Source organism: Lichenostomus cassidix, chromosome 5 (genome assembly GCF_008360975.1).
Source record: "Lichenostomus cassidix isolate B80296 chromosome 5, HeHo_3.0, whole genome shotgun sequence".
Taxonomy (NCBI): Eukaryota; Metazoa; Chordata; class Aves; order Passeriformes; family Meliphagidae; genus Lichenostomus; species Lichenostomus cassidix.
In genome coordinates, this window is record NC_139486.1 from 4127921 (window position 1) to 4145645 (window position 17725).

Genomic DNA, 17725 nt, shown 5'->3' on the forward strand with positions numbered 1-17725 from the left:
GTTGTCTGATTTTTGGGTCTGGTGGGTTTTTCTCCAGCTGAAAGGCTGAGCTGCACTCCAGGGAAAAACCATTATTTCCGTGCTTCATGAGGGATTTCAACTGGAAGTTGGGCAGAGGGTGAAGGCATTGCTGAGGGATGAGCAGCCCTGGAAAGCATCTGGGAGCAGATTGCCCAGAGAAGCTGGGGATGTCCCATCCCTGGAAGTGTTCCAGGCCAGGCTGGATGGGGCTTGGAGCAGCCTGGGATAGTGGAAGTGTCCCTGCCCATGGCTGGGGCTGGGATGAGGTGGCTTTGAGGTCCTTTCTGACCCAAACCATTCTGTGAACACCAAACCAAATCACAGCTGCTTTGCTCAAGAGCTCCTTGCTGGGATTGCAGTCTTTTTACCACCCTGAGCTCCTGGCCATGGGAGGTGTCAGGCAGGGGAAAAGCTGACTCAGATTTGGGGATTTCACATGGTTTTCCCTGCTGGATTCTCGATGAGGCTCCTTGAAGGATCCACTCCTGGGCCTGAAGATGCTGCTTGCCAAAGAGTACTCATCAATGCATACTGAAATCAAAGTTTTGTTTTTCCCATGTGTTCAGCTTGGAAAAATTTCAGTAATACATCCCCAGAACTATCTAGCACTGTAAATGAGTGTATCAGCTCCAAAACCATGGGGAGAGGCCAAGCTGCCCTGTGCTGGGTGCTCTCAGCCCATTGGTATCTCTATAATTAACTTTTTTAGAATATTTTTCATGCCTATCTCCTTTCAAAAGCAGCAGACCAAGAGCTGTAAGAGACTTGTGTGTGAATCCAAACCATACACCTTTGGTTTTAGGGCACACTTGGTTGGGTTGGTTTCTGCAACCCTAATTCTGCAGCCATGTGATTAAAAAACCCAAGTTTGTGGGGTTTTAATACATACAAATGTTTTTTTCTGCTCTGCTGGCTGCAACAATTTAAACATAAAAATTAAAATATTAAAAAAGCATCCAATAGAAGAATCATATAAAAAGAGTCAAATGAATTACTATTTACATGATTATTTTTTCCCGTAGCAGGAATACCATCAAAACCCACCCATACTGGGTGCTAATCAAATTCAAAAACTGTGGACAGGAAAGTCAGTAGACCTCAGCAATCTGTGATACTTTCCAGTTGTTTTCATTCTTCCTTAAAAAATAAACCAAAACCCAAACCAAAACAAACCAAAAAGAACAAAAGAAAGATAGAAAGAAATTAAACAAACCAAAACCAAAACAAAAAACCAAACCACACAAAAAAAAAAACCAAACCCACCAAAAAAACCCAAAAAAAACCTCAAACAAACAAACAAAAATTACAGCAACAGGTTTAGGGAATTGATTGGGAGGTTGGTTCATTTCCTTTGGCTTTTGAAAGACTTTTCCAATGTGGAGGTAAAGAAAAATATTCCTTTGTCCCAAATCTCTAGAAAATAGGAAATTACATTTCCCAGGGACATGGGAAATCCAGATTTTTCCATCTCTCTTGAGGCTTTTGTAGCTCAGCTGGGAGTGATGCTTTTCTGGGAGAAAATGAGGTAAACAAAGCTATTTTTTGCTTTCCTAAAGGCACCCAAACACCAGCACCACTTCCAGAGAGGTGATTTTGGAAAGAGGCACAGCTCAGTGTGGTCTGGGAGGAGAGGTCTCATGTTTTGCACATCATGTAATATTTATTCCTGATAATAATTAGGAATATAAGTGTGAACATCAGTACCTTTCAGAAATGAACTCCCCAAACCACCAGGTGAGGTTTGAAATGGTTTTCCCAAACCATTACTTGCTGAAAGGGCACTTTATTGAAAGCAAGCCAAGATGTTAAATTTTGAGATTTAGCTGGACATATCCAAGATTTGTATCCTCCAGAATGGCTCTACTTCTGCAGCAAAGGCAGATAAACAATGCAAACTTGATCCACATCTTAAACCCACCAGCTCAGGAAGACACAAGCTCAGCTGACTCTTTATTACAAAAAATTTTATTGTCCTTATTTACACCCGTTCCTCGTTAAGTGTATAAATGTAAACATTTATCATAGATGTATTTCTCTTATCTTACAGTTCATCCCCTGCTCAGGTTAGATGTCATTTCTTTGAAGCATACAGGTGATGAGGAGAGTTCAGCTATATTCACAGAATATACATCTGCGTGCAGGGAGACTCCTCCAGCCCTAGGCCAGGGGGATGGACACTGTCCCGTTGGCTCTGCTCCTGCTCCTCGTGTGTACACTGGATTCTGTGATGTCCTCGGCGTGCTCCTCGCTCTTCTTCTCCTTCAGGCTGTTGATGAACCTCAGGGTGATCTCATCCCACTCCTCGGGGAGCAGCATGAGCAGGAAGCCCATGCAGATGATGATGGTGGCTCCCAGCCGCACCACGCTGAAGATCATCTTGTGCTTCAACAGGTCCACAGCTGGGAAGAGAGGAAACAGCAGTGGCAGCAGGCCAGCAGCAGGATGGATGGTGGCACCTAGAGCAGCCTGGCACGTCCCTGTGACCCTGGTGCTGCACTCTGGGTGTGACATTGGCCACGTGGCTCTCGGATCTCTGAGCCCAAGGAACAGGGTGGATCTGGCAGTGCAGTGCTGGAGGTGACACATCTCCTCAGCACCTTGTGCTGGATCTGAGGAAGCCTGGAGGGTTGGATTAAGCCTCAAGATTTCTGTGGTGAAGGGTCTGTGTGGGAGCTGGGGGGGCTCAGCCTGGAGAAAAGGAGGCTCAGGGGGGACCTTGTGGCTCTGCACAACTCCTGACAGGAGGGGACAGCCAGGGTGGCCTCTGCTCCCAGGGAACAAAGGACAGGACAAGGGGAAAGACCTCAAGTTGGGACTGATTGGATTTAGTAAAAAATTCTTCACTGAAAGAGTTAAAGCACTGCAACAGGCTGCCCAAGGCAGTGCTGGAGTCACCACCCTGAAAGTGTCCAAAAAATAAGTGAACATGGCACTTCACTTTCTGTTTTAGTGGGCATGGGGGTACTGGGTTGAAGGCTGGACTTGATCATCATGGAGGTCTTTCCCAACCTTAAAGAACCTATGATTCTGTGATTTTTGCTCTGAGGGGGAAGGGCCTTGGTGGTAACTCTTTACCTACAACAGAGTGGATTCACTCTGCATCAGCAGAATATTTCCTGCACAGCCCAGGGATGAGCAGAGAGCTCCAGGTGCCTCCAGGCTCAGCCTCCCACCTCCCATAGCACCCTCAGCACCCCTGAACATCTGGAGTTTGACCACCAGATGTTTTCTGGTGCTCAAACCCCCAGAGCAATGAGGCTGAGGAGACTGGAAGAGCAGAGACAGAGGCTGTTCAACAACACAGAACTCTGCAGTGAATTTCCACCCAACAGATTCTGACCATTTAGATAATAAACTGCTTTCTGAGTGCCTGAGGGTTAATTTTGGCAGCAGCAGCTGTGGGTGTGGTACCTGCATTTCCAGGGACGCTGAGCACCGTGCCAATGGAGATCAGGATGGGGTAGGTCAGCACCACCCCGACGTTAACCAGAATATTGAAAGCTAGGGAAAAACAGAGAAAATAATACATGATTATGGGGGAAAACACCACAGTGAGACAATTCTACTCCACCTCGACCCTACAAGTACAATATGTGATATCAAGTATCAACACCACAATGATGGAGCTGTCACAATGTGATTGATTTTTTTTTTTTAAATAGACAAGTGTGAAATTAGGGGAAATTCTGCACAAGGGGAAAGGGGAGAGCTGGATGGCTTCTTACAAATTTTACAGGCTTTGATCAGATACAAACAACCTGGTTTTTTGGTTTTTTACATGACAGCATTCCCAGAGAGCTCCAATTTCCCTGAAGCATTAAAAGCAAACTGCAAAACCAGAAGTTTTTGTTCACCCACCACCCAGTCCTGCTGCTGATTCCCCTGCATAAAAAGAACACAAGGCTGTCCCACAAGGTTGTCCCCTCATGGTTGGGTTTATACATTTGGGTGATAAATTATCCCTAATTTTGGTGCCTTGGGAGCTCCCAGAGGAGCTGCAGTTGTGGTCAGAGCAGCTCAAGGTGCTCACAGCAGCTCAGCTGTCAGCCTGGCCACATCTCAGGATGGGATGGGCAGTGACATTCTCTTGGCTTCCATTTAATAAACGTGGAGTGAGACAAAACCCTCTTCAGTTATGGAATAACACAGACCTTACTGAAGGAAAGGATGTTGTTACATGTGGAAACGCCCCAGGGATGAATCCAACAGATTGTGGCTCAGAAAAGAGCTTTATGTGTTTTGCCCAGAGCCTGCAGCACCCCCAGAAAGGTGTCCCAGCACAGGGGGTCTCCTGTCAGTGCACAAACACCCCACAGATTGTGCCAGGAGCTGACTGGGAACACACAGCCTTCTGAAAAGGGATTTACAGCAGTCAAGCTGTGCCAGAGGCAGGGGAATTGGTGTGGAACTACAGCAGGGATGAAAAAATGGACAATTAGTATGGCTGCTTCATGTTTACTCCCTGCTATTGCTGTTAATTATTAATTGTTATTAATTATAACCATGTTTATGTATCAATTATTAATTATAGATCGATTAATAGTAATGTTTCATTAAGTTTAATGAAAAATATGAATCATTTCTAAGGAGCATCAGTTTGCACTGGGACCAGGTTTAAATCTGTGAGAGAGCTCTGCTGCTTAAGGGGGAAATATTGTGCCTGAGGCTGATTTTGTACAGGGTTGGAGGGGTGCAGACCTAGAAAAATAAATACATTTTTTTAACACCTACCTAACCAGAGGCCAGCTACTCCACACAGGTAACCCCATGGCACAGCAGAGAAGGGGTACCAGTACTCCACTTTGGTGAAGTACAGGATGATGGGGGTGATGGAGATGAAGATGAAGTTGAAGAAGCCCAGGGTGGACACGAAATGAGCTGCTTCCCCAAAGTTTGCACTCCCAAGAAACATCTTGAACAAAACCTGAAGAGGAGAGAGGAGAGGAAGGGTTTAGACTCCATGCCTGTCATGCACTCCATTTCCTTAGGGAGAGTGGAGCAAAGGACAACATGCCACAGCCCAGCCCTTTCCTACACAAGAATTTTGCAATCTTTGGTTGGATTTCTGCTCTTTCCTGTGTTTTGGCACTGTGTCTTTACCACGGGGATGGCTGAGCCTGTGTAACAAAGTTTAACACAAAATGCTGTGAGGAGCAGGAGTAGAAGAACTCAGGAAAAACCAAGAATAAACCAAGAACCCAAGGACACCATTTGTGCAACAAATGCAGAGGATTTGGGTGTGTGTGGCACTGCTGGGATTTGGGAGGAGAGTCCAGTGACCTCCACAGCATGACCCTGCTGTGAGAGCAGAACCAGCCTGGAGGAGCTCCCTTCAAGCACCACAAACCTCGTGGAGAATTTTTTCTTTACCAGCCTACATTCATGGACTTTGAGGGACCTGTGAATGGCCACAACAAATTTATGGGAGAGGCAAGCAAAGTCTAAAGCTGCTTGGGCAACTTCACTCCAAACTTTACCCACAGAGCTGAAAATGAACACAGCCACCTTCAGCCCAGCCTGTTTCTGAGGAACATCCCTGCCTCTGCCATCCCTCACCTTCCAGAGCAGCCACTTCTCCCAGGCAGAAGTGTCTCTAAAGAATTGCCTGTGCAATTCCCACCAGGGCTCTGAGCCCAGGGAGGTGCAGTGCAGAGCTGGGATGAGGTGGCCATCCCTGCCCAGGGAAAGCAGCATTTTCCTGGCTCTGCTCCCTGCTGCACATGCAAGGGTTTCATCCCTTTGCAACCATCAACTGAAAGTCCTTTGAAAAGTGCTGACAAACTGCATTGGCATAATTTAAAAACAATCTTAAACTCCTTGTGGCGTGGCAGTGGAGATTTCATTAAAGACTCATCAAGAAAAGCCATTCTGGATAATTGGCAGACAACAACTAATTACCCTCATGGTAGATTTCCTGACATTGTGACATCACCTGGTCACACCAGAAGTGACGAATTGAACAAAACATTGATTTTCCAGCGATTCTCTTTGTCTTTATGCCCTTTTAACAGCCAGTATGAACGAATTCAGGAGTGCCAACAAACACTAGGACCTACCTTGTACAGGGCAGACGTGGAGGCTGATCCCACAGCGTATGCCACCCCGATGATGGAATCACCCTGGAAACCATCTGCATATGCCATCATGACAATCCCTGTGATTGCCATTATTGCTGCCACTATCTGCACAGACAAAGCAAAGCAAGGTGAAGCTGAGATCGTCACTGGGAGGGGCTGAGTGTCACTACCCACTGGCTCTGACTTGGAGATTTCTTGTTTCTCCCTTAAATAGGAAAAATCATGGGGGAGATGTAAAGCATAATGAAAGTGTGTGCACTGATGGATCTATAGCACTGCAAATTCTCATGGGGCCTACTGACAGAACATCCATAATGATGGATTTTGCCAGCTAAACATCCACTTTGGAGAGACAACTGCAAGATCAAGGAATTTTAAGATGTTATGCTCTACTGTACAACGTGAGAAATATTCAGCAATGCCAGCAATTTGACTTGAAATGCAAACATTAGATAGCCAAACACCCTGGAAATTTAGTCCAGGGGAATGAGTCCTGTATTTTGGAATACCAGGGCACCACAGGGAGCTCTTCCAGCTGTTTTGGCTGTGCTCTGGCAGCTTTCTTGGACAGACATGACCAAATTTCTTCATGAAGCCTTTACCTTTGTGCTTAGGTTTTTGGTCTCATTTGAAAATCCCAGACAGAGCATCTAAAGGGCTTCAAAGAAAAAGAACAGGAATAATTAACTACACCATATCTGAAATCCTGGCTCTTCACTCCAAGAACCTTAAGGAAGTGATAGGGAGTCCAAAATGGTTTGTTCTTTAAAATCTCCCCCTCTGCCTCTAACTGCCTTCAGCAGGTAAATGTGAAGTGTGAATTTCCAAGATACTGAATGCCCAACTTCCATGGAGTTGGAAACATCACTGAACTTCATTTAAGAAATATTTACTCCTAGATAAACCTAACCTTCAGCCCACAGACTTCAAAGGCATCTTGATCCAAACATGTGCTCTCCTGCAGAGCAGCATTTCAGAGCTCACAGTTTTACCAAAAGCCCCAGAAAAACCACTGATACTCATTCCAAGCAGATGTGAGCCAGACTGAGGCAATAAGCAGAAAAATCCCACAAAACAACTTCAGCAGAGCCAGTCAGTAGAGCAAAACCATGTCTCAAAGGACACACAGGACAGGGACACAGGAATGAGTGAAGGTGTTCAGGTGAAGGTGTTCCCTCACAGGAGACAATGGGGAACCCAGAATGAACTCCCAGGCGGAGCCCATCTCTGAGGCTCCAGGTAAAAATGTCAGTGCTCCTAAATCCTACAGGTATCCAGGCCAACATCTTCCCAGGGAAACTCACTTCCTGGGTGCAGCTTTCAGTCCTTCCCCCTCACCACCAGCCCTGTCTCACCAGTCCTGGAGGCACACAGGTATCTCCTCACATGGAATGGCTGTGCCAAAGGCAGAGCACAAACCCCACTGCAAGTCTATATCCCACCTTACTGGCATTTAAAACATCCCAGCTCTGAAATACAGGCCAACAGAGCTGCCATCTAAACCTGATCACTGATAGCTCCAAATCCATCATGAACTGGCAGCTGAAATCCTGGTCTCCCAATGCTGTGGGCTGGAGGCACCTGTGCAATCACAGTCCACAGGTGGTGGAATGAAATCTAAGAGGGCTTTAACAAGAGGTGACCAGGAGGTTTCCTCTTCTCCTTCCCAGGATAACACATTCCAGGAGTTGGGCCATCCTGGGAGACACCACAGAAGTGCCAGCCTTGAAGCAATGCTGGGTGACAACCACAACCCCTCAGACATCCATGGTTCCTCCTCAGTGTCCAGAAACTCCCCCTGCCCTGTCCCACTGCCTGGCTGGATTCACCTCAGGCTGCACCACAAGTCCTGCCCTGCACAGAAATTTGGAATTTCAGGAACATTTCCGGCAATGTGTCTGTCCCAGAAGGCAAAACAGAAGAGTCTTAGAAAGGATCAAGGTTTAACACTTAGTGCACTCATTGCTCAGTCCTTTCCTTGTGTCAATAAAAATCAGTAGATTCCCTTTCTCCCTGTCAGGAAAAACTCATTCCCAGTCTGACTACACAAAATTTAGTAAAATATTTATAAAGCCAAGATTTATTTTTTTTCCCTGAAACAACTAAAATGATGGACACATGTGGAACATCAATACCTCCTGAGATGTATGAAAGACCTGAGACTGAAAAAAGCAAGGAAATTATTTAAATTTTATATTCAAGGCTCCTCCTGCACGTTCCATACCAGGGCATCAGCCCAGCTGAGCTGTGCCTGCCTCAAGCTTCAGAAACCTGAGCTGACATCAGGGCTTTGCTCTGCACTGACAACCAGCAGCAAGGTCTGAAGAAGGGAAGAAAAAGTGGTTGTCAGCTCATTAAACAAGGCTTTTAATTAATGGAAGAGTGTAGCAACTTTCTTTTGGAGCCTTCTAGGTATGGCATGAAATTAGCTGGCCTCTTTTTCTTTTTTTTTTCCCGAAAGAAAACAAGGCCTGCCAACAGTTTGTCAGAAACATTTTTTAACATGTGGAGCACAGCAGAAAACGAGGTGCTGCAGTAAAGAATTGCAGAATCCCAGAATGGTTTGGGTTGGAAGAAACTTAAAGATCATCCATTTCCAACCCCCTGCCATGGGCAGGGACACCTTCCACTATCCCAGGTTGCTCCAAGCCCCATCCAACCTGGCCTTGAACACATGCAAGGATGGGGAGAAACCTGTGTCCCCAAACTACCTACCCAACAAGCACCAATCCAACTTCCCCATAAAGCCCAACCAAGGGTTTAAAAATGCAAACATATGAGCACATAGCTAAATCTAAGCAACAAAACCCAGCAGAACTATTCAAATTCGTCAATCTTTTAAATATTTGTGCTTGCTTTGAGCCAAAGCTGTCAGGACTTCCCAGAGTGTAACATGGACACATTATTAATTTCAGAGAGAGATGGTCAGAAGTGTCCAAGCAAAGGTTAGGGTGCAGGCAGGGATTGTGCTGTGTGTCCTTGCCCAGGGCAGAAGGCACTTCAAGGTACCTAAGGTCTACCTGCACTATTTTTATAGATAAATAGAACCAGGGAATCTTTAAGTTTGGGAAAGACCTCACTGAGTCCAACCCCTAACCTAACACTGCCAGACCCACCACTGAACCAAGTCCCCAAGCATCACATCTACACTTTTTCTGAACACTGCCAGGGATGGTGGCTCCACCATCCAGCCTGTTCCACCCTTCCTGTTAAGAAATCTTTCCTAATAACCAACCTAAACCTCCCCAGGTGTTTTTCTCTCCCAGGTTGGATGCTACAGCTGCACCACTGAGTGCTTGTGGCTCTCCTTGCAAAACTCACACTCTCGGTGTCTCAAACACAGCCAGAGCAGCTGAAACTTTGTGTGCAGCCCTTCAGAGCCCCTGGGTGCAGCTCCTACAAAACATGGCTCAGGGTATGGGATTAAACCTTTATTTCTGTCTCCTCACTGCCCAAATAACCCAATTCCCTCTGCTCTCCGAGGGGTTGTGGGTGAGAGCAGCAGAGGCATTCAAGGCATAAAATGCTGGATCTGTGCTGCTCTGTCATATTTTAGCTCTCAAACACCCTCCTGCGTGGTTTTTAACATCATTAAGTGTTATTCTGTCAGGAGAGCTGCTGGAAAAAGCTCTGAATTACCTCTCCAGCAATGGGCATGCAGGCTCTGCCAGTGAGCAGCAAAATCCAGTTTCTTTGATGTGCAGAATTTGCTGCTCACTTTTCCTGCCAGGTTTTTCTCGTGTAAACCCCACGGTGTTTACAGCATTAAAACTAATGCATATTTATGGAAGCCTTTTTTTTAGTCAGTGAGAAATAAATAATAACTGAAAATAGCTTTTATTTCCAGGTTTCTTCAAAAGAGCAGGCTAAGAAAACACAAGAGCTATGCTTGCTCTTCCAGAAAGATGTTCCTTTGAAACAAAAATTAGCTTAAAGGGTACAAAATCTCCTATTTATTTTCAGCTGGAACCTGAGATGATCAAGGGGTGAGGAGGTAGTTATTGTTCCTGTTATTTCTGTAAAGAATTGAGGATTTCAAGCCCTGTTTATTCTTTGAGAGAGTCACTGGGCTGAGGGTTGGTCACATTCACCTGATGTTTCTGTATTTTTAGCTGTATATCAAATCGAGGTACAGGTGTCTGGCTTTACCTTCAAGCACTGCTTCACCTCCTCAACTTGGCAAGCACAGTGCTCTGCTCAGTTCCTGGCAGCTGCTCCAAGAGCCAGATGAGATTCCTGTGCAAGGGGATGCCTTTTCCTTTCATTTCTCAACCCTTCTATCACATTAATAGTAAAAAAAAAAAAAAAAAAAAAGCTGCCATTTCCATTAAAAAAAAAAAAACACCAAAAACAACTGACTTGGATGAGTGTCCTGATCCATCATGCTTTCCATGGAACTTAAATCCTGGTGCTGGTGGTCCCTGCTGGTCACAGCCATCACACCTGGCCCCAACCAGTCCAAGTTCATGGTTCTCAGTAATTCAGTCAGGATTGTGCCCAACGTGACCTTGAGCCATTTCAGGGGGGGAATCTGCATCACTGAACTGGCAGAAATCCTCACTACCCCTCAGCCAAGGTGTAAAGCCAACAGTTTAAATTGCTGCATGTTAGCAGATTTGTGTATGGAAAATTACAAGGAACAAATTTGCTTTCCCCAGATCCAGGGGCACATCATTTTGTTCAAGTTATTTTTTCAATATTTGCAGGGTCTATTTTACTGCCAGAGAGTCCTGTAACACATCAGTGCAAAATATACCTCCACACAAAACAGCTGTGCTCCTTTTAAAGCAATTTTGGCACATGCACATGTAGATGTGTGTGTGAAAAGTATTAGGGTAGCACGAGAAAAATACATTGAAAGCATCTGTCCACCTGAACAAGGAGTAAAATTGCTTTGGTTATAATCTAAGTTTAAAAGAAACTAAGTTTAAAAGAAAATTCACTAAACTTCAGCACAGTAAGCCAAGACAGAATAGGTTTATATGAAACTGGGGTTCTACTGTAATCCATAAAGTTACACTTGGCTGCAACAGATCCTTGAAATCCCCACACTGAATTCCCTCTAAAGTTCTAAGGTTAACCTCTAAAGTTCTGAGGTTCTGATCCTGAGGCTCAGGCCTCATAAAACTAAATGAGAAACGTTGTCATGGTGTATTTATCCCACAGTGCAGCAGTGCTAGGGCAGCACCATGGCTGATGGGTTGAAGTGCAATCATGAGAAGATGAGAGAGTGGAAAAGGAGGCACATTCATTACCCTTGCTCCCATGAACCTGTCTTTGAGCACAATCCAAGAAAGCAAGAAGACAAAAGCTTTGTTACAACAGAACAGGGCAGAGACGTCTGTGGCTGTGAGCTTCTTTAAAGCCAGTAAGTACAGGTAGTTAGTCAAAGTCCACAGAATAGAAAAGGGAGCAGTCCTTTTAAGAAAGAGTTTCAGCGTCAGACCGTCTTCACCAAAAATCCGACTGCATTCCCTACGGAAAGAAAAGAGTTTCAGTCTCAGCCAGGATTTTCCTCAGCGTTCACTCCAGCACAACAAACATTCATTAGACTTTTATCACTTTCCTGAGCTTTTCCTAACTACTCCACACGCCCAGGAGAATCCATTATTTAATTCACACGGAGAAAACAACCCACAATCTCCTTAAAACAGCAATTTTGCAAGAAGAAAGGAAGTAACTTACCTGGAATAATCACACTCTGTGCAACAATAATCCCAGGGACTCACACACAGAAATGAAGGTTATCTATAATGCTCCGACAGCTGCCAGACTCTGCCTTCAAGGCCATGAGCACAGGGATTAGAATCACCATTTTTTCTCTTGTAGCTTGACAATTTTTTTTTCTTGCATTTCTCCAAGCCCTGTTTTTATTCTTATTGAAATAGATTCTCACGTATGGCCAAGGAAGCTTTAAGAATTGCCTAAAGGGACTGGAAAAGACTGCCAGACCCACCAGGCAAGCAGGAGTGTGACAGAAGGAAGAGAAAGGGAGGGAAAGGTATTTAACAGCTTCATTTTATTATACAGTGAAAAGTTGTGTTTTCAAGGAGACATTTCCTTGAGGATTAAACTGCAAACAAAACCTCCACCATCCCAAACACTGTGTCACACACAGCTCAAGTGAGCTGTTTGCTTCTTAGCATTTTTCAGGAATTTTTCCCAAACTGGGAAGGCTGTTTTTTAGCAGCTCCACTGTCTGCACTCTTGGTTGAAGGTGTTCCTGAAGATATTCCCTGTGTGCTTCACTTCTCGGCCTGGCAGCCTCCCTGAAGCTGCTTAAAACATGGGAGATCCCACAAGTGACCCCAAGCAGCAGTGGAGTGAATCCAGGGATCCTCAACCTGCAGCACATCCTTCCAAGGAAAGGGACATGAAGGGACTAATCCAAATGCCATGAGGCCTTGGGGCTCCCAAGAATTCACAGCCAAACGTGGCTGTGTTTGGAAAATGGCTAAAACACTCATTATGTAGAACTAATTAGCAACTTCAAAGACTGCACTGCAATGTGAAGTCAAAAACGTTTGTTATTTGGGGGTGGTGTGATAATTATCCTGATTTGGAAGACAAAGTTGTTTTCAGAGCCCCTTAATAATTTTTATTAATTCTTGGGAATTCTGCTGTTAAAAACACCACAGTTTTTTACTATTAAGATTGGAAACCATCACTCTTGTTTTGAAGAAAATCGAATAATAACATCTGTGTAATAACTGAGATCAGCTACATCTTAACCTAAATGATTGTATGATTCTATTTAATAACCACTCATTCCCTGCTGCCACTAAGACATCCTGAGGTACAAAGCTGTCATCTCTGGTAATGATAAATTCCATTCTCAAACTCTGTGCCAGGGTGTCCAACGAGTTAACACTCAGGCTGGTGGATCTGCTAATTATCTCCTTCCCTCTAGTTGACCTCAACACTCTCAGGAGTCCTGTTCACCAAAGATCAGGATAAGAGTGTTTAAAAGACAAAAAAAAGAACAGCTACTGGTGTGCATCATTTATCTGAGAGGCAATGCAAACACTTGGTGAAGCAAATATATTAATGCCTAATTTTGCAGACTTTTGTAACTCTGATTTCAACAGGAGTCAGAGGTGACAAGTTTCCCTGTGTGAGAAGGGACTCAGGGGCTCCTTGACAGAAAGATACAGGAGTTAACCTTTAAAAGATGTTTCCCCTTGAGACTCAGGTAGGTGCAGAGGCTGATTCTGGGCTCAGACTGCCTCAGCTCAAGACAGGTAGGTGCAAATGGCTTTGTCACCATTCCAGGACACCAGAGCCAGGGCAAGAGCAGACCTGTACTGTGAACTCCATACCTGTGTGGTGGGAATTCTGCCATCCCTTCTGGGGCATAACTGGATCATTACAAATCCAGCCTGACTCAAAAGGTGTCAGGATCTCAGTGCAAAGAAGCCTGTGCTGTGTTAAAATGAGACAGAAAAGCACCTGGGCTGCCTCCAGAAATGCAGGGCATTGGACCCAGATGGCAGAACAGGCAGGTTTTGCTGTCCTGCAGATCTCTGGGAAGTCTGCACACAGACAGTCAGGAGGATGGAGTCCAAGTGCCCTGACAGTGTGAATCCTTGAAGCAGGAAGGCTCAGCGGTGATTATATTATTCTGGGTTGGGCTCTGGGCTGGTCAGTGGTTTGGGAGAGGCAGTTGTGGCTGCCCCAGCAATGTCACTTATCTCTGAGCTCCCAGAAGCAGTGGGAGGGCGGAGCAGAGATGGCACACCTAGGAAAAGAATCTGGAAATGCTCCACAGGCCCCAGGCTGCTCAAGCAGGTGGAAGGGCACCCATCACACTCAGCAGTGACCAAACAAAACAGGGGCTGGTGGTTCCTCAACTCTCAGTGAAGAAAATACAGCAAACACTCTGACAGGGTCGTGCTGAGTGAGACTCATGAATTCACCCCTGTGCCTAGGAGAGCTCCATGAATAATGCTCAGTCAATGAGGAGACAGGGAGAATTCTTTATTTTCCCCAGTCACGGCTGCAGCAGATTGCCTGAGGCTCTGTGAGGGCTGGTGGCTCAGTGGTTAACTCAGCCTCTTCGACACACAACTAAAATTAAACTTGCAGGAGTCATCAGACATGACAGTGATTAAAACCCTGGGCTCAGGAGAGAGGAACCCTGGAACTCTCCCCACACAAATAATGCTGCAGGCTGCTGACTTAAAGGCACAGACATCTCTGAGGGCAGCTGACCCTGAAACTATGACACAAGCTATTTCCAAATGCACAAGGAGCCTATTTAAAACCTGCCCTCTAACATAAATAACTCTTTTTATTTGCAGGTAGCCCTCAGCCATCAGCTCTGGGCAGTGTGCCACGCTCTCAGGAATTACAGCACCTCTGGCACTCTTGCCTGAGTCCTGTAGCTTTGCCTCTGGCACCCAGCAAATAGCTTGTGTGCCTCTCAGTTATTCTGATGCCAGGAATGCCCAGGAATGGGTTTTTTCCCCCCCTGACACACAGCAGCCTCAGGAGTGAAATCCAGCAGCTGGTTTGAAACAGCTCATGGAAAAAGAACAGCAAACAGGCAGAGACCTGAGGTAAGAGGAACACACAGAGAATGCAGTGACATCACCTGGACTGGAACTTGGCAAGGCCACAGTGACACTGAGGCAGCAAACAGCACAGCAGCACCTTCTGTGAGCATAACTCATGTAGTGCTTTTACCTAAATGATGGCATGGGCAGCAGTAAAACAGCTCCCAGCTCCACTGCAGGGCACAGAGACCCAGCTGAGGGGGGTTTGGCACTCTGGTGAGTTGTGCTCCCAGCACTGACTGAATCTGAACTGTCAGGAAGAGCCTGACCAGCTCTTTTTGTCTGTTCAAATGTACTGAGATTGAAAATTTCCCTCGACTATTGCACACCATAACTGCATGAGGATCCTAAATCAAGTCTGTGCAATGTCTTCTGCTGTGGCAAATGCTGGCAGGGTTAGAATTCCTATGGTTGAGCTCCCTGAGCTTCAGATCATCTTAGCCAGCACTAATGGAAGGAGTTTCAAGCTCTTTCTGTGGGACAGACCTTTTATTTACAATACTTAGGGGATACCAAGAGCTGTGTCTTCTGCCTCAAGACAACCAAGACACTTTACTGAAATGCAACAAGGAGTTCACAGCCATGAGTTATTTTCAGGCACCACGAAGTTGAATCTCTAAGGTAAAGTGTGAAATGTAAGAAATTCACAATCTATAATCTCAAATATGATAATAATAGAATCACTGAATATTTTGGGTTGGAAGAGACCTCAAAGCCCATCCAGTTCCACCCCCCTCCCATGTTCAGGGACACCTTCCACTATCCCAGGTTGCTCCAAGCCCCATTAAACCTGGCCTGGGACATTTCCAGGGATGGGGCAGCCACAGCTTCTCTGGGCAACCTGTGCCAGGGCCTCTCCACCCTCATAGTTAAGAATTTATTTTCAATATTTAATGTAAACCTGCCCTGTCTGAGTCTGAAGCCATTCCCCTTCCATGCCCTGCTCAAAAATCCATCTCTCTTGAAGCTCCTCTAGGTACTGAGCAGCCTAAACTTTTCAGAAAACCAATCTAAAGTTGAGGATTGAGACTCCTGTCCTTCCAAGTGGGATTTATTAAAGGAGCAGTGGCTCTCTACAGCTTTGCCAGCCTGGGGCAGCACTCTGCAAGTCACTCTCAGGATCCCTGATCTCTGCCAAGATGTCACAGACATTGTTTGCTCAGATCCACTGGGAATATTTGCTGGACAAAATGTCCTATTGTTTTCAAATCTCCTAGGGAGTAACTCCATCCTCCAGAAACACAAAAACAAATCACCTCTGTGCTCTGAGGCAAGCCTGGAATCGCTACAAGATGGATTTATTGACAGAATTAGCTACTGCACAGGAGCAAAACAGGAAAATGAAGCAACAAGAAATCTTACAGAATGTAATAAAAAGCCTTGTAACAGGAACAATATCAGGAATGCAAATCAAGAAAACATACAATCAATCACTGCAGGTTTGAAAACACCCCTGTGTTCTGGGGAGAGTGAAATGACTGCCAAAGATCCTTTCCAAATTAAATCTCTCTATAATCGAAAACTATAACTGATGCTTTTCAATTCTTTAAGTCACAAAAAAATCAAGAGTTCATCCTGAAGAGATGCCCATCCCAAGAGTTTGGATAGTTAAGCTTTAACACTGCACAGACCAAGTAGTTACTCCCTTTGATGAAATCATTATTTACCAGAAGTTACTTCTTCCTTGGGATGTGAGTTCCTGACATATCTGGAAAAATAAATACTCTGGGACAATTCCCATCAGCTCTAACACTGGTGCCCTGATTCCACACATTCACAGATCTACTGCAGAAATCCCTCTGGGCATGGAAGCCTCATTTTAAAAGCTGAATTCCCAACAGCTAGGGAAATGTATCAATTATTTAAATATAGGGGGTTTTTTATGCATTGCCCCAAATGTTTTGCCCCAAAAAATTTGCTCTGATAGAGATGTAATCAATGAACCAGCTGCAGGGGATTTATCAGCAGGGATATTTCTTCTCACCTTCTTCCTTATCTGCTGTGCAACTGTTATTACTTCACCCCACACGCAGAAGCCAAGCTGACACTGTTAGTGTTCTCACAAACACTCCAGCAAAAATCTGAATGATGCATCATTAACGTACAAAGCACCAGGGTTTGCAGAGAAGCACTTAATTAACTGCAACTGCTCAATTTCAGTCACACTGATTTGACAGAAATGATAATTTAGGGCCAAATTACATCCCAGATCCTGGCAAAAAGCAGCCAAGGGAACACTTTGGCCCTGCTCCACTCCAGCCTGACAGGCACAAATGGGATTCCCTGTGTGCTCAGTGACAGCAGGAGCCACACGCTGGGTAATTCCTGGTGGAAAAGACAATTCTGCTGGACTCAGGTTGTTTTCAAAGCAAACCTGCAGTGGAACAACAGAATTGGGTCCCAGCTCAAAATGATCCTGTCAATCTCTTCCCTCTCTGGACAAGATGTGGTATCTCTTGGTGAGCTGAGTTTTCTCCTGTCCTTTAAAGCAGCCCCACTTCAGTGTTAGATCATTGGAATAATAAAAGTGGAATAATAAAACTGTGAAATTCATTGTCACAGAATGTGATTGTACTTCCTAGCCCTGAAGACACATTGGATGTGATTTCCTTCAGAACTGGCTAAGGTGAAGCTAAGCCAGCCTGGCCTGCTGCAGTGTTGGTGGTTAGACTGGATGATTTCTTTGGGTTCACCCTAAACCCTGTATTTCTGTGATTTCCCAGGGGCTAATAGGAAGGGGGATTTATAAATTTCCAGCAGGAGGAAAGGGCAGTTTTCATCCTGCTAAGCTTGCTCGGCACAGAGAGCAAGCCATGATCTTCCACATGGAAATCACCTCCTCAGCTCTGAGCATCTTTCTTCTCAAGCAGGAGCTGGTTTGGTTGCACTCAACACCACTATTTTCCCATAAATGGAGCAGGACAGATTAATCAATGGCCTGATCCAGGTAAGAACACAAAATATAGATATATTAGACAACACAACAGCGAGATTATAAGCAGATTATTGACCTTTCCAACTGATTAGAAAAACCCTTTAACAATCAAGTCTCCATTTATTCAGCACACATCA

General features: G+C 45.1%; 1 protein-coding gene across 3 annotated transcripts in view; it reads right to left on the reverse strand.

The window, feature by feature from the left end:
* Positions 1–1950: 1950 nt before the first annotated feature.
* Positions 1951–17725, reverse strand: part of SLC35F4 (solute carrier family 35 member F4) — a 107120-nt gene continuing 91345 nt past the window's right edge. For 2 of the 3 annotated variants that reach the window (XM_085061045.1, XM_085061046.1), the window contains exons 3-7: positions 11354–11573; positions 6078–6203; positions 4753–4945; positions 3433–3522; positions 1952–2420 (exon numbers count right to left, since the gene is read on the reverse strand). In XM_085061045.1, the coding sequence (XP_084917171.1) occupies positions 2179–2420; positions 3433–3522; positions 4753–4945; positions 6078–6203; positions 11354–11573 (871 nt within the window). In that variant the 3' untranslated portion in view covers positions 1952–2178. Of the gene's footprint in view, positions 2421–3432; positions 3523–4752; positions 4946–6077; positions 6204–11353; positions 11574–17725 lie in introns of all 3 variants that reach the window. The other variant, XM_085061043.1, reaches the window with a different exon arrangement.